Raw genomic sequence first — 13,991 nt, forward strand, 5'->3', positions numbered from 1 at the left:
GTACTTCATAGGAACTGTTACCCTTTATATATTCTAACAACTCATATTTGTTAGATTTATTCCAAATGAAGGGCCCTAACCTAGAAACTAAAATATTTGTCTCCCTCTCCACGTTGAACGCAGTTCTCTCTCTGTCCCTCCCTCCCTCCCTCCCTCTAACCTCACCTATCTGGCAGATCCAGAAAGTCCTCGCCCTCCCACAAACTCACTTCTGAGGAAACTAAACTGATCTGAGTCTCTGTGTCGTCTGTGTGAGAGTGAACAACCATCCAAATGGCTCAGCAGGGAGTTCTGCTGGACCAGGACCAGTTCTGTTGTTCTGTCTGTCTGCATCTACTGAAGGAGCCGGTCACTACTGCCTGTGGACACAGTTACTGTAGAAGCTGTATTGAGGGCTGCTGGGATCAGGATGTTCTGAAAGGGGTCTATAGCTGTCCTCAGTGCAGAGAGACCTTCACTCCAAGGCCTAATCTGAGGAAAAATACCATGTTGGCTGAAGTGGTGGAGAAACTGAAGAAGACAGGACTCCAGGCTGCTCCCCCTCCTGCTCTGTGCTATGCTGGACCTGGAGATGTGGCGTGTGATGTCTGCACTGGGACCAGAAAGCAGAAAGCCCTCATGTCCTGTCTGGTGTGTCTGGCCTCTTACTGTGAGACTCACCTCCAACCTCACTATGAATCTCCTGCTTTCAAGAAGCACAAGCTGGTCAAAGCCACCGCACAACTACAGGAGAAGATCTGCTCTCATCATGACAAACTGCTGGAGGTTTACTGTCGTAGCGATCAGCAGTGTATCTGTTATCAGTGTGTGATGGATGAACATAAAGGCCATAATACAGTGTCAGCTGCAGCAGAGAGGACTGAGAAACAGGTAAGACCAGAACTACTTGTTGGTGACTGTCTGATAAACAAAGAATTAAAGATACAGTAGGAACTAAGGCTGTTTGAATATGAGATCATTCAAATGATATCGATCCACGGCAGAACAAATATGAACACAAACCTTGATTATATAGATATGCTAACCCAGATTCTCCAAATGTATCACCATTTTCTAAAGTCAAACACCATTATCATTCGTTATCAAACACCCAATCAGCTCCCCTGTTTTGTGCACTGTTAAAACTATAATCATTCACATAACAATATAATAATATAATTTCACACAGACACTTCCTCAACATTTTAATCCCTATCTTCTATGGGCCCTATGTCCCATTACTATACTATTGATCTAATGGACAAATAAAGCTTGATAGCTCATTGAAGAGTGATTCTCCACAGAGGCAGCTGGGGATGAGTCAGCAGAAAGTCCAGCAGAGATTCCAGGAGAGAGAGAAGGACCTGAAGGAGCTCCAACAGGCTGTGGAGTCTCTCAAGGTGAGTATTGTTGACCAGAGGAGACACACCATTTCACTTCTCTCCTCCAGTCAGAGAGAGAGAGAGAGGGGCCCGTCTCCAATCCCACTGGCTCCACTGTTGGGAACAGGCTGTCTGGACCCCTTTCAGAGAATAGACTGCTTAATGTAACTGACGGGTAATGAACCCGGGTCTACTGCGGGAGAAACCATCATCTTGACCAAAAGGACATTCCCTATTGTTCTGACTGATTTAAAGTCGCAAGCGGCTCTACCTCTTCACATAACCATGAGTAACCATGAGCGACTCATGTCTGCTATACATTAACAGGGAGCTCTCTCTCTCCATTCAATTAAATGGGCTTTATTGGCATTGGAAACATATGTTACATTACCAAAGCAAGTGAAATAAATAATAAACAAATCAGAAATTAATAGTAAACGTTACACTCACAAAAGTTTAAAAGGAATAGAGACATAAAAATAAATCAAAATCAAATGTTATAACTCAAGTGCAAACAGAGTGAGCCAGACCGAGTTCTGGAGGTGAAATGGAAATGAATGAGGGAGAGTTAAGTGAGGTAGAAGGTGTGGTGAAGAGCTCAGAACCAGAGCCTGGCATCAATGGACATGATAAAGAAGAATCTGGTGCAGTAGGAGTTACATTGTAGGAGAACGTGGATCCATTCCTTTTGGCAGATCCATTTGTAGTTTCAGGGTGGGTGGGAAAGGAGTTGGGTGCAGTTGAATCAGTGAAGGTAACCTGTAGTGGACTTGTGATATTTGTTTGTGTTTCTTCTGACCAGAGGGAGTGGGCGCTCCGTGTCACGCAACTTGGGTCAAGATCTGTTTCTTGCTTTGCTCTTAGGAACAGGGCACCATTGAAAGGAGTGATTTCTGGGGTAGCGTTAAGTGTGGAGGTGGAGCAATTCAAGTTTAAGCTTCCTGGTGTTTGTGATGCCCGCCGTTTGGTGCAACGCAGACCCGGTGGTGAGCGTGGTGAAACAGAGGAGTCACTGTCAGTCCTTTTGAGGTTTGAGTCTTTACCCGACAAAGTCATGGTGGATATATCAGTTATCCTGTTAGAGCTTTGTGCCGAATCCACTGCTTTGTTTCAGGTGCAACGTTTATGGTCAGCAGTTTGTAGGAGGGAGATCCAAGATGTGGGAAGTGTGCAGGAGGGCATGGGATAGAGGATTGTGTAGTTTCGGTGGATAAAGTTGTGTGTGTCAACTGTTGGGATGCCCATGTTGCTGGGGATCTGAAGTGTCCGGTGCGAGAGAGGCAGGTTGAGGTGGCTAGAGTCAGAGTAGTGCAGAAGGTGTCGTATGCTGAGGCAGTGAAGAAAGTAGAGGAGGATGGGTCAAGGGTGAGAGATCCTGAGAGGATCCCTGTGAGTAGTAGATCTGTGCCAGCACAGAGGGATAGGCCAACGAGTGATATATGCTTCAGTAAAGTTAGCTTCTTAGAGTTCATAGCAATGGTTATCAACTGTACCGCAGAAATGGAACGTAAATCACAGAAAATAGATATTGTGGTGGCAGCTGCAGAGAAGTATTTGGGCATACAAGATTTGACTTCAGAAGAGTTACAGGGTGTGTTGAGTGGTGTTGTCCCGTCCTCCCAGGCCGTTGGCATGGTGCAGGAGCAGATAGGGTCAAAGTAGTGGAATGGGGTAGTGGGTATTTAATGAGTGTAGGGTTAGTTGGAAGGGTGTTTTTTAAAATTATTTTAATTTCCCCTTTTCCCATTTTGTATCACATAGTAAAATGGATTGATATTATGGTCCAGTTGGGGGCGGTAATGCAACATATTGGATACCAACCGCCGTTAAACTCCAAAGAAGAAGAAATGTTATGTTACGCTATGTACAGTGTCTCTGCCTCTCTCATTCCATCACTTTTGCAGTAGTTGGTTGTGTGGGTCTCTGTCTGACAGCACCCCATTCATAACCAATCGTTGATGGATATTTATAGAGCTCTGATCAGGACGACAATTGATTATGAGTGTATATTTTATGGAACAGCGGCAAAGACAGAATCCAGAATAAAGTTTTATGGATATGTATTGGTGCTTTTAAATCAACATCTGTATGTGCCTTACTGGTGGAGGCAGGTGAGATGCCTTTGGATATACAGAGTAAAAAATGGTCATTATCTTATTGGGTTGAAAGGCTGTGAGGTTGAGCATCCCACTGCTACTGTTCTAGATGACTGTTGGGAATATACTAGTAGACAAGGCAGTGGTTTTGGTTGGACAGTTGGAAAGCTTGCTGATGAGAGTGGTTTGAGGGAGTTGGAGGTTGGCCCTTCTGTGGTGATAGGGGATGTTCCTCCATGGTTACTCCCAGACCCTGTTGTTGATCTAACCTTGGTAGAGAAACGGAAAGATTGGTCAGAAGTCAGTGATATAGTGAAACTGGTTGACAATTACATTGGTAGAGGTTTTTATGCATTTTTACTGCTTTTCACAGACGGATCCAAGGACCCAGATAGTGGGCTCACAGGAGCAGGCATTTACGTTCCTGAATTTGATGTGCAGATATGTAGAAGACTAACAGATGAACTGTCAGTATACTCAGTTGAACTGTTGGTGATAATAGTTGCCCTCCAGTGGTTGGAGGACGTACAACCTGTTAGAATTATAGTATACTCAGATTCTCTGTCTGTATTGAATAGTTTATCATCTGGTAAATATAATAGGAGTGACCTGCTATTGGAGGTATTAATGTTATTATGGAGAATTGAGAGAATGGGGGTAGTAGTGACATTCTGCTGGGTCCCAGCACATTCTGGTGTGGAAGGGAATGAAATTGTAGACCAGTTAGCTAAAAGATCTTTGAAACAAGATATAATTTATATTAATGTTCCACTGGGTAGAGGTGAGGCCAAATGTAAGATCAGAGCCATTTTGATAGATGTGTGGCAGAAGAGATGGTACTCTGAGCACAAGGGCCGGCATTTATATGAATAGTTTACAGTTTTACAGAAAGGTCGATGGACCAAGATTCAAAAGTCAGATTAGGAAGGAAGAGGTGGTGTTTACTTGATTGCGCGTAGGACATTGTACATTGAACTCGTCATTACATCTGGTTGGCAAGCATGGGAATGATTTGTGTCTGGAGGGTACGTTGATGAAACGGTGGAGCATGTGTTGTTATATTGTTGTAAGTATGTTGAAGAGAGGGAAAGATTGAAGTGTAGGGTCATTGAGGTTGGACGGGGTTGGGGGGGTTTGGAAGGGATTTTGGGGATGGGGGAGGGTCTATTAGAAGTTAGTAGGGCTCTTCTTTATTTTCTCAGAAGTACTGAGTTAGGTAGGAGGATTTAGAAATGTTGGAAACCGTGATTGACCACACACTCCAGCACAGTAGGTGGCGGCATGCACCTTTAACGTTGGTTTGTGGACCGCCATTATATCATAGAAGAAGAAGTTGTTGCTGTGAGAGATTTGTGGTTCGTGAGGAGGGCTACTATTCTTTTTTCTTTTGGTTCTTGCGTATTTTCTGAATGTATTTTCTCATGGTTTGAGGGTTTGTTTATTGGTTTCCACTGTTTATCGTTTAGAGTTGAGGGGGGAGTAGGGGTAGTTTGTTAGGGCGGCGTGATGGCCTCAACCGAGTGGAGAAGAAACGCTGTCGCTTCGGGTCCGTTCCGGAGAAAGGTGTGGAGGAAGTTTTGCTCATGGTCGGCGAACAGGTTGGAGCGGAACATCTGGACTCTGCATCCAGAATGAACAAGGCGGTGGTTGGGTTAATGAAAAAGGTTTGTCTTGTTGTGAGGGGTGTGTTGGTGCAGATGTCGCCTCTTTCGATAAGAGTTGTGGTGGCTAATCTGCCTCCGTTTATTGCTTCCGAACAGACCCCAAGTAGTTGGTTAGTTTTGGTAAATTTGCAAGTGGTTTTCGTGTGCTCTCGGCTGGGTGCCAAGCGGAATCCGTTAAACATGTCTCTTTTCGTAGACAAGTGTTTGTTTCTTAACAAACTTCAAGGTTACACAGGGGAGGGGTGGAACACAGGGTTTGCTAGCACAGATAGTTTTGGGTGTTTCTAGTGTTGGGATCATCAGTTATAGGCTACAAGCAGCAATATGATTGATAGGTAGGACAGGTATTGAACCCAAATAATCCCTACTCAGATGCGCTAACCTCAACCCTAGTAAACATGCATTATAAAAACCTTCTATATAAAATTATCTCATATTGGGAGTAAATAGCCTCTGAATAGAAAAGAAAAAACACTGCATCTTCCAGCCCACCAATAAATGACATAATGCAACCTTGGCGGTCAGCATATTTACCTCAACATGCCCCTCGCTTGCCTGAGAAGGCAGAGTGCTCGATGCTGGTTGATGAATTTGACAATTAATGTACTAGGAAAATACGTTTTTGTCGACCAGAGGTGACTGAATTAATGTTCAGGCGTATTGATAATCATTATAGTAATGAAGTATAATTTCAAAACATGAAAGTTGTCAAGTGGTGGTGGTACCAGGAGGGAGGAGAGTAGAGCAGGGTCAAGTGGTGGTGGTACCAGGAGGGAGGAGAGTAGAGCAGGGTCAAGTGGTGGTGGTACCAGGAGGGAGGAGAGTAGAGCAGGGTCAAGTGGTGGTGGTACCAGGAAGGAGGAGAGTAGAGCAGGGTCAAGTTGTGGTGGTACCAGGAAGGAGGAGAGTAGAGCAGGGTCAAGTGGTGGTGGTACCAGGAGGGAGGAGAGTAGAGCAGGGTCAAGTGGTGGTGGTACCAGGAGGGAGGAGAGTAGTGAATGGCCAAGTGGTGGTGCGCAGGCCGTGGAGAAAGCGGTGGTGGGGAGGGTTGCAGCTGGGCTACATGAGCTGAGGCAGGTTTCTGTAGTAACAGAGACTCCGCTGGGCGAAGGCAAATATTGCCTGTTATTGGGGAAGAGGCTCTGATCAGGGGGGAAGTGCAGGGGGGCAGAGACTGGGGAGGAGGAGGACAGTACCTTGCCAATGGAGGAGGAGGAAGAGGGGGGAGGTGAGTCTGCGTGAGCGGAGGACAAGGCGGTCTCGTTTTCAGACGGCTCATTGGATCCAGAGCTGACAGCCAGTCAGGCTGAGGGCCCAGTATATACGGTGAGAGAACTTTCTAGGTTCCTGATGGAGACTAAAGGGGAAAAAGAAGGTTCTGCTGGAGTCTTATTTTATTGATCGTGGAAGGTTTGTAAGGTCAGTACAACACGTGATGAAGAATGAGGGGTTTAGTGTCCTCTCACCCAGGAAGTGGTATAGGCTGAGAAAATGGGTCATGGGTTCTTAAGGGCATGTCTTCAGAATCTACTTAAATTGATGGTTTTTTCTGGCATGGCGGCTTTATGGGCTTCTCTACTGGGTTCTGATTGTGGTGATTTCCCTCCCACCTCTTATGGAGATTTCACGGTTAGACTTCCTTAACATGAACGGCGGCAAAGACTGGGGGAATATGTAAACCAAAAACATTTAAATGCCATGGCAGAAATCTTAGTGCAGGGGTGGCAAAAGAGGTGTGTAAGGGTAGGTTGTTAGTGTTTAGAGCCCAAATAATGACCTTGTCTTTGCTTTCATAAATGTGTCTGCACCTGGTCCTCTGTAGCTCAGCTGGTAGAGCACGGCGCTTGTAACGCCAGGGTAGTGGGTTCGATCCCCGGGACCACCCATACACAACAACAAAACAAATATATATATATGCACGCATGACTGTAAGTCGCTTTGGATAAAATTGTCTGCAAAATGGCACATTATATTATATTATAGTACGGGGCTCAGTTCTCTGTTTCACCAGAGGGGTTGGAAAAACAGAGTGGGGAAACCAAGAAAATCCCTTGTTTTACGTTTGTCTGATGGGCGGGTAACTTCTGTTGTGGGGAGATGAGGGAGCCTGATGGGTGGGTAACTTCTGTTGTGGGGGAGATGAGGGAGCCTGATGGGTGGGTAACTTCTGTTGTGGGGAGATGAGGGAGCCTGATGGGTGGGTAACTTCTGTTGTGGGGAGATGAGGGAGCCTGATGGGTGGGTAACTTCTGTTGTGGGGGAGATGAGGGAGCCTGATGGGTGGGTAACTTCTGTTGTGGGGGAGAGGAGGGAGCCTGATGGGTGGGTAACTTCTGTTGTGGGGAGATGAGGGAGCCTGATGGGTGGGTAACTTCTGTTGTGGGGGAGATGAGGGAGCCTGATGGGTGGGTAACTTCTGTTGTGGGGGAGATGAGGGAGCCTGATGGGTGGGTAACTTCTGTTGTGGGGGAGATGAGGGAGCCTGATGGGTGGGTAACTTCTGTTGTGGGGAGATGAGGGAGCCTGATGGGTGGGTAACTTCTGTTGTGAGGAGATGAGGGAGCCTGATGGGTGGGTAACTTCTGTTGTGGGGAGAGGAGGGAGCCTGATGGGTGGGTAACTTCTGTTGTGAGGAGATGAGGGTGTGGAGGTGTACTCTGATTTTATAGAGGGCAGAACTCTGTGGTCCTCTGTAGCTCAATTGGTAGAGCATGGCGCTTGTAATGCCAGGGTAGTGGGTTCGATCCCCGGGACCACCCATATGTAAAAATGTATGCACATGACTGTAAGTCGCTTTGGATAAAAGCGTCTGCTAAATGGCATATTATTATTATTATTAATATTATTATCCTGGGTTTTCTCAGGTTCTGCTCACATACCTTTCCAAACTCTCTCTGTCACAGAGAAATCAAATAGACATTTCCCTGGCCTTTCACAAACTCTCAGCTGCCGTCTCTCAGACGGTCTGCCTCTGATTGTTTTTTATAAAAGGTCTGGGAAGTTAGTGGACAGGACGTGTGTTGCGTGAGTGCGTCGGGGTGGGGGAGCTGTCGCTAAGCTGTAGACGGGAGGCTTTGACTCTCTGCCCAAAATAGGGATTTGAGCGACATAAAGAACTGGAGGCCTGTGGCATTGCTCTGTTTGGACTATAAGGTCTTTACCAAGGTCCTCGTTAACAGACTCAAACGTACTGTGTACCAGGACGCTCAAACACTACAGGGAGTGTGGGAGCCAGGCATAGGGTTGGGGACAGGCATAGCAGTGTCAGCATACGCTGATGACGTCTGTGTTGGTTAGGGATGAGCAGAACCTACAGGCCCTGGAGAATAGTTTGAGGGTGTACGAGGGGGCGTCTTCTGCTTAGGGAAACTGGGGCAAGAGTGAGGCTCTGTTATGTGGGGCATGGAGGGACAGGGCACCTCCGCAGCTTCCAGGGGGGTTGCATTGGGGCTGTGAGTGGCTCAAGATGCTTGGGGTGTATCTGGGCTCGGAGGGTTGGGATAGGAAGAACTGGGAAGGAGTGTCACAAGCGGTGGTGTCGAGGCTGACGAAGTGGAGGTGGCTCATCTCCCAAGTGGCATACAGAGGGAAGGTGCTGATCATCAACAACTGTGAGGAGATGAGGCAGCAGGCTGTGGAGTTGTACTCTGATTTATAGAGGACAGAACTCTGTGATCCTGGGATCCTTTCAAACTCTGTCACAGAGAAATCAAGGTTAGACACATCAGGAGCTTAGCGGGAGTGAAGGGACATCAGTGGCAGGGGGTTGTGGGGGCTGAGAGCATGGCAGGGTATAGGTGGAGGGTGCTCTATAAGCTCCCAGTGCTGGAAAGGTCAGGGGTCGTCCAGTGGAGGGTATTACATGGAGCCCTGGACACCAATAGCTGGTTGGCTCGGGTTGACCTGGGAGTTGGGGAGGGGTGTCCGTTTTCTGCAATGACAGACTGTTCATCATGTTTTTTCTGTGTTGCCAGGGTAATGCCATTACTGTTGACGCCTTAGGGTTGAGTTTGAGTTGTACAAAATGATCAACAGTGTGGAGATGTTTCAGGAGGTATGGGGGCTCAGGGGGGCTGTCTGTACGGCTGGAGAGGAGGGGTTGGATGGACGGTTGGAATGTGGTGCTGGTTGGTGTATTGTACTGTGGTGTTGGGTACTGGATAATGTGATTGTGTAGAGGTTGTGGTGTCACGCAATGTGCTTTTAGGAGTGGGTGTGTTAGTGTAATGAGGATGGCTCATTAAAGTAAGACAAGTCAGTCTCTCTCTCTCTCTTAACAGAGCTTTGCACAGGCAGCAGTGGAGGACAGTGATAAGATCTTTACTGAGCTGATCCGCTCCATTGAGAGAAGGCGCTCTGAGGTGAAGGAGCTGATCAGAGCCCAAGAGAAGGCTCAAGTGAGTCAAGCTGAAGGACTCCTGGAGCAACTGGAGCAGGAGATAGCTGAGCTGAGGAAGAGAAGCACTGAGCTGGAGCAGCTCTCACACACAGAGGATCACATCCATTTCCTCCAGGTAACTCAACTGCCTTGATACATGTGATATGAAATTAAAACTCTCAATCATTTGGTTCTGCTCCCTCTCACTCTCTCTCTCTCACTCTCTCTCTCTCTCTCTCTCTCTCCAGAGTTATCAGTCTCTCTCCGGTACCAGTGTATCTTCAGACTTACCCAGCATCGTTGTCCGTCCTCTTCAGTACTTTGGAGATGTGAGTAAGACTGTGTCTGAACTGAGAGAGAAACTAGAAGACGTCCTTAAAGGAGAATGGACCAAGATCTCCTCTACAGGTGTGTTGAAAATAATAAGAACATCAACTTTAGACCATTGAAAGTTCCCTACTAGTCATAAACATGTGGAATATGGTGTGATGATAACATTCCCTCTCTCTGTGAATGTGTTTGTGTGTCTGTAGTGAATATAGTGGATGTTGTACTGCCTCCAGAGCCCAAGACCAGAGAACAGTTCTTACAATGTGAGTCTCTTTATTCTGAAGTAACTAACAGTCTCTTTTTACTGACACTCCTAACAATCCCTCTAGAAATATATAGCAATAGTAGATCTAATCAAAGACTGGGTATCTATCTGACTCCTCATATTTCTCTGATTTGATCTCTGCTGTGCTCTAATCAAAGACAGGGTAGATACAGTATCTGACTTCACTTATTGTTCTAACTCCCCTCATTGGTCTCTGCTCTTCTCCCAGATTCCTGTCAGCTCACACTGGACCCAAACACAACAGGCACACACCTCTCGCTGTCTGAAGGGAACAGAAAGGTGACCTATACAGGCCAAGAACAACCATATCCTGTTCATCCAGACAGATTCACAAACTACCAGGTTCTGTGTAGAGAGGGTCTGTCTGGACGCTGTTACTGGGAGGTGGAGTGGAGTTGTAATGTGTGGTGTGATACAGCAGTCTCATATAAAGACATCAGCAGAACAGGGACAGATGGTGCATTTGGACAGAATAACAAGTCCTGGAGTTTACAGTGTTATAGTGGTGGTTATTGTTTCAGACACAATAATGTTGAGACTAAAGTATCAGGCCCTCAGTCCTCCAGAGTAGGAGTGTACCTGGATCACAAGGCAGGTACTCTGTCCTTCTACAGTGTCTCTGACACAATGACCCTCCTCCACAGAGTCCAGACCACATTCACTCAGCCCCTCTATCCTGGGTTTTATCTCTCTGGTACTGCTGAGTTGGTTAAACTGTAGTAGGGTCCACATAGATACTAGTCATGCTGGTGTAGTCTATAGCTGAGCTGGTTAAACTGTAGTAGGGTCCACATAGATACTAGTCATGCTGGTGTAGTCTATAGCTGAGCTGGTTAAACTGTAGTAGGGTCCACATAGATACTAGTCATGCTGGTGTAGTCTATAGCTGAGCTGGTTAAACTGTAGTAGGGTCCACATAGATACTAGTCATGCTGGTGTAGTCTATAGCTGAGCTGGTTAAACTGTAGTAGGGTCCACATAGATACTAGTCATGCTGGTGGTGATGGTCCCCAGATGTGATGATTCATTCTGCTCTGTTTTTATGTACAATGATTTGACTGATTTGATCTTCAGAAGATGTTATGAATTACAATTCAATGCATTCATATTTTTTTAAGTGCAATGTTTTAATCTTATATATTCACATTAATCATGATGTATGCTGTTAATGTATTTTGGTTGTCATTCAGAACCATTGAAATGTTTTCTCAATTGGTTCTCTGTCTCAATGTCATTTTCCTCAGTATCATGGAACAGGTAGTGTTACTTACTTGCTAATTGAACTATATGGGCCGGTTTCCCGGACACAGATGAAGCCTAGTCCTAGACTAAAAAGCATGTTCAATGGAGATGTCCGGGAAACCGGCCCTAAGTTTGGCATCTTTTATTCTCCCATACTGCTCAGTCAAGCAACATTAAATCTGTCCAGCAGGTTGTGCTATTAACCAAACAATAAAAACCCAGCAGATATCTTTACTTGCCACTCAGTATATCAGTAATGTTCAGAATTGTACTTTAATATCATTGGAGATTGATGGTCTTTTTAATCCACTATCCAGAGTCAGGAACAGATTAAGTTAGGTCTGCTACTGTTCAGTTATTAAATATGATTCATGGTGATGGGAAATAAAAAAATCCATCTAGTAGTAGTTTTCCTTTGCTATTTATTCCAAGGTGTGTCTTTAACTTGTAAATGGATTGAGTTGAAGCTGGCATGTGGTGTGGATGATAGAATAGAGTGAATAGAGGAGAGAAGAGAGGAGGAGAGGAGAACATCATATAGAAGACAGATAAGATAGAGAGACAATTCATACCCAGTGGAGTTACTGTCTCTGGCCCAAATGACACCCTGTTCCCTACGTAGTGCACTAGGCTACTTCTGACCAGATCAAAAGTAGTGCACTACATAGGGAATAGGGTGGAGATTGGAGATTTGCTCACTGTCATTAGAATGAAGATTTCCATACAGGAGTTACTGTCTCTGTCCCAAATCTCTCCCTGTTCCCTACGTAGTGCACTAGGCTTCTTTTGACCAGATCTAAAGTAGTCTTCTAGATTTTACATGTTTTCTCCCTGTCGTTAGAAAATGACAATATGGTAATGACTTTAGTGGTTTCCTCCCCCTTTGTGTTTTTATTGGTTGTGTGTTATGTGTGTTGTTGTGTTAGGTTTTTCCCCTGTGTTCCTAATGGAAAGTCCATTAACAATGAATCACAAACAAATTATATTCCAGTTGTGTTTAGACAACTTCATGGCTGACATCCCCCAGTTCTGTTAAGACCCATTGAACTGGGTCACATTCTAAATGGTCACTTGTATTGATAGTCCATACTGGGCCTATCTGTGGTTAACCATACTTGAGGGTTTCTTTCTGCACACATATTCCCTCATCTCCAGAACTTTACCTAATTTTTTCTCTCTCTCTCCCCCCCCCCCCCCCCCCCAATACCTGTATTGATAGTCCATACTGGGCTTTACTATGGTTCTACATACAGTACCTGTATTGATAGTCCATACTGGGCTTTACTATGGTTCTACATACAGTACCTGTATTGATAGTCCATACTGGGCTTTACTATGGTTCTACATACAGTACCTGTATTGATAGTCCATACTGGGCTTTACTATGGTTCTACATACAGTACCTGTATTGATAGTCCATACTGGGCTTTACTATGGTTCTAAATTTTTTTAGTTTTTCTTTCTCTATAAACTCCAACGCGAAAGGTACTGTTTACTTTAATTTTCATAATGTAATTACGATATACAGTATCTCACAAAAGTGAGTACACCCCTCACATTTTTGTAAATATTTGAGTACATCTTTTCATGTGACAACACTGAAGAAATGACACTTTGCTACAATGTAAAGTAGTGAGTGTACAGCTTGTATAACAGTGTAAATTTGCTGTTCCTTCAAAATAACACAACAAACAGCCATTAATGTCTAAACCGCTGGCAACAAAAGTGAGTACACCCCTAAGTGAAAATGTCCAAATTGACACCCACCATTTTACATGTGGTCTATATTAAAGGGCACTTCATTTAATATAACAGGCTTTTAAAAATGCAATATTGTTGCACAATTTGTATGTAGCCCTTTAAAGTATACAGGTTGAAAATGGCACTGATAAACGCCTAAATTGGTACGCAGTGGCTGTACAGTAACATGCTATACATGACTTCAGACCACAGGCTCTACGCTTCAGAGGACTAAATGTATTTTGAAAGATGAGACGTTGAGGACTATAATAAATACTGCTTTGATGTCATACAAGCAAGCAAAACACCCATGAGTCCAAATGTGCACTTCACATTTTCTTATTATAAAACTCATGTCAAATACAGTGTCAACATTTATGATCACTATATTTGATGTATAGTTACAAGATGACATGACGTCATACCCTGGGTTATTCTGAACAGAATGAGCCTGTTTGTCTACTGTGAATAAACTTAGCCGTGGCATACGCACCTGAATGCACTCATGATTCCTATGCGCATCAAAATTACAATCTGTTTCCAGGAATGTTATTGTGAAAGCCTAACTCTGTAATATACTTTTTTATAACTTAGCTAATCATGTTGGCAATAGAACCAGATGATGCCATCTTCCTAAAAAATGTCTCAGGTGTTGTCAGGCCATTGTTCTGATGTTTGAAGCTCCTCAAGTTGAGGAATTTCACACCTCTGTGTGGGGGTTTCACAAGCCGTTAGGTTTAGATAGGAATTATAATTATGTCCAGTAGTCTGAATTGTGTCAGGGATGAGGAGGCTCAGTTTGTAGAGCATGGTATTTGCAATGCCAGGGTTTAGGGTTTGATTCCCACTGGGGGGCAGGTATGAAAAAAATAATTACACAAAAAATATATTAAG

At 44.7% G+C, this 13,991-nt stretch overlaps 1 protein-coding gene across 1 annotated transcript; it reads left to right on the plus strand.

Annotated features, from left to right (window-relative positions):
• Positions 1-273: 273 nt before the first annotated feature.
• On the plus strand, positions 274-11,760 carry LOC311114195 (E3 ubiquitin/ISG15 ligase TRIM25-like; the record flags this gene model as incomplete). The annotated part of the gene is made up of 6 exons (XM_084189466.1): positions 274-870; positions 1,284-1,379; positions 9,402-9,635; positions 9,748-9,907; positions 10,033-10,092; positions 10,324-11,760. 6 exons carry the CDS (start codon positions 274-276, stop codon positions 10,833-10,835), a joined length of 1,659 nt encoding a protein of 552 aa, XP_084045592.1. The 3' UTR covers positions 10,836-11,760.
• Between the last annotated feature and the right edge of the window lie 2,231 nt (positions 11,761-13,991).

The sequence above is a fragment of the Coregonus lavaretus genome (genome assembly GCF_964263955.1).
Source record: "Coregonus lavaretus genome assembly, contig: HAP1_SCAFFOLD_5520, whole genome shotgun sequence".
NCBI lineage: Eukaryota > Metazoa > Chordata > Actinopteri > Salmoniformes > Salmonidae > Coregonus > Coregonus lavaretus.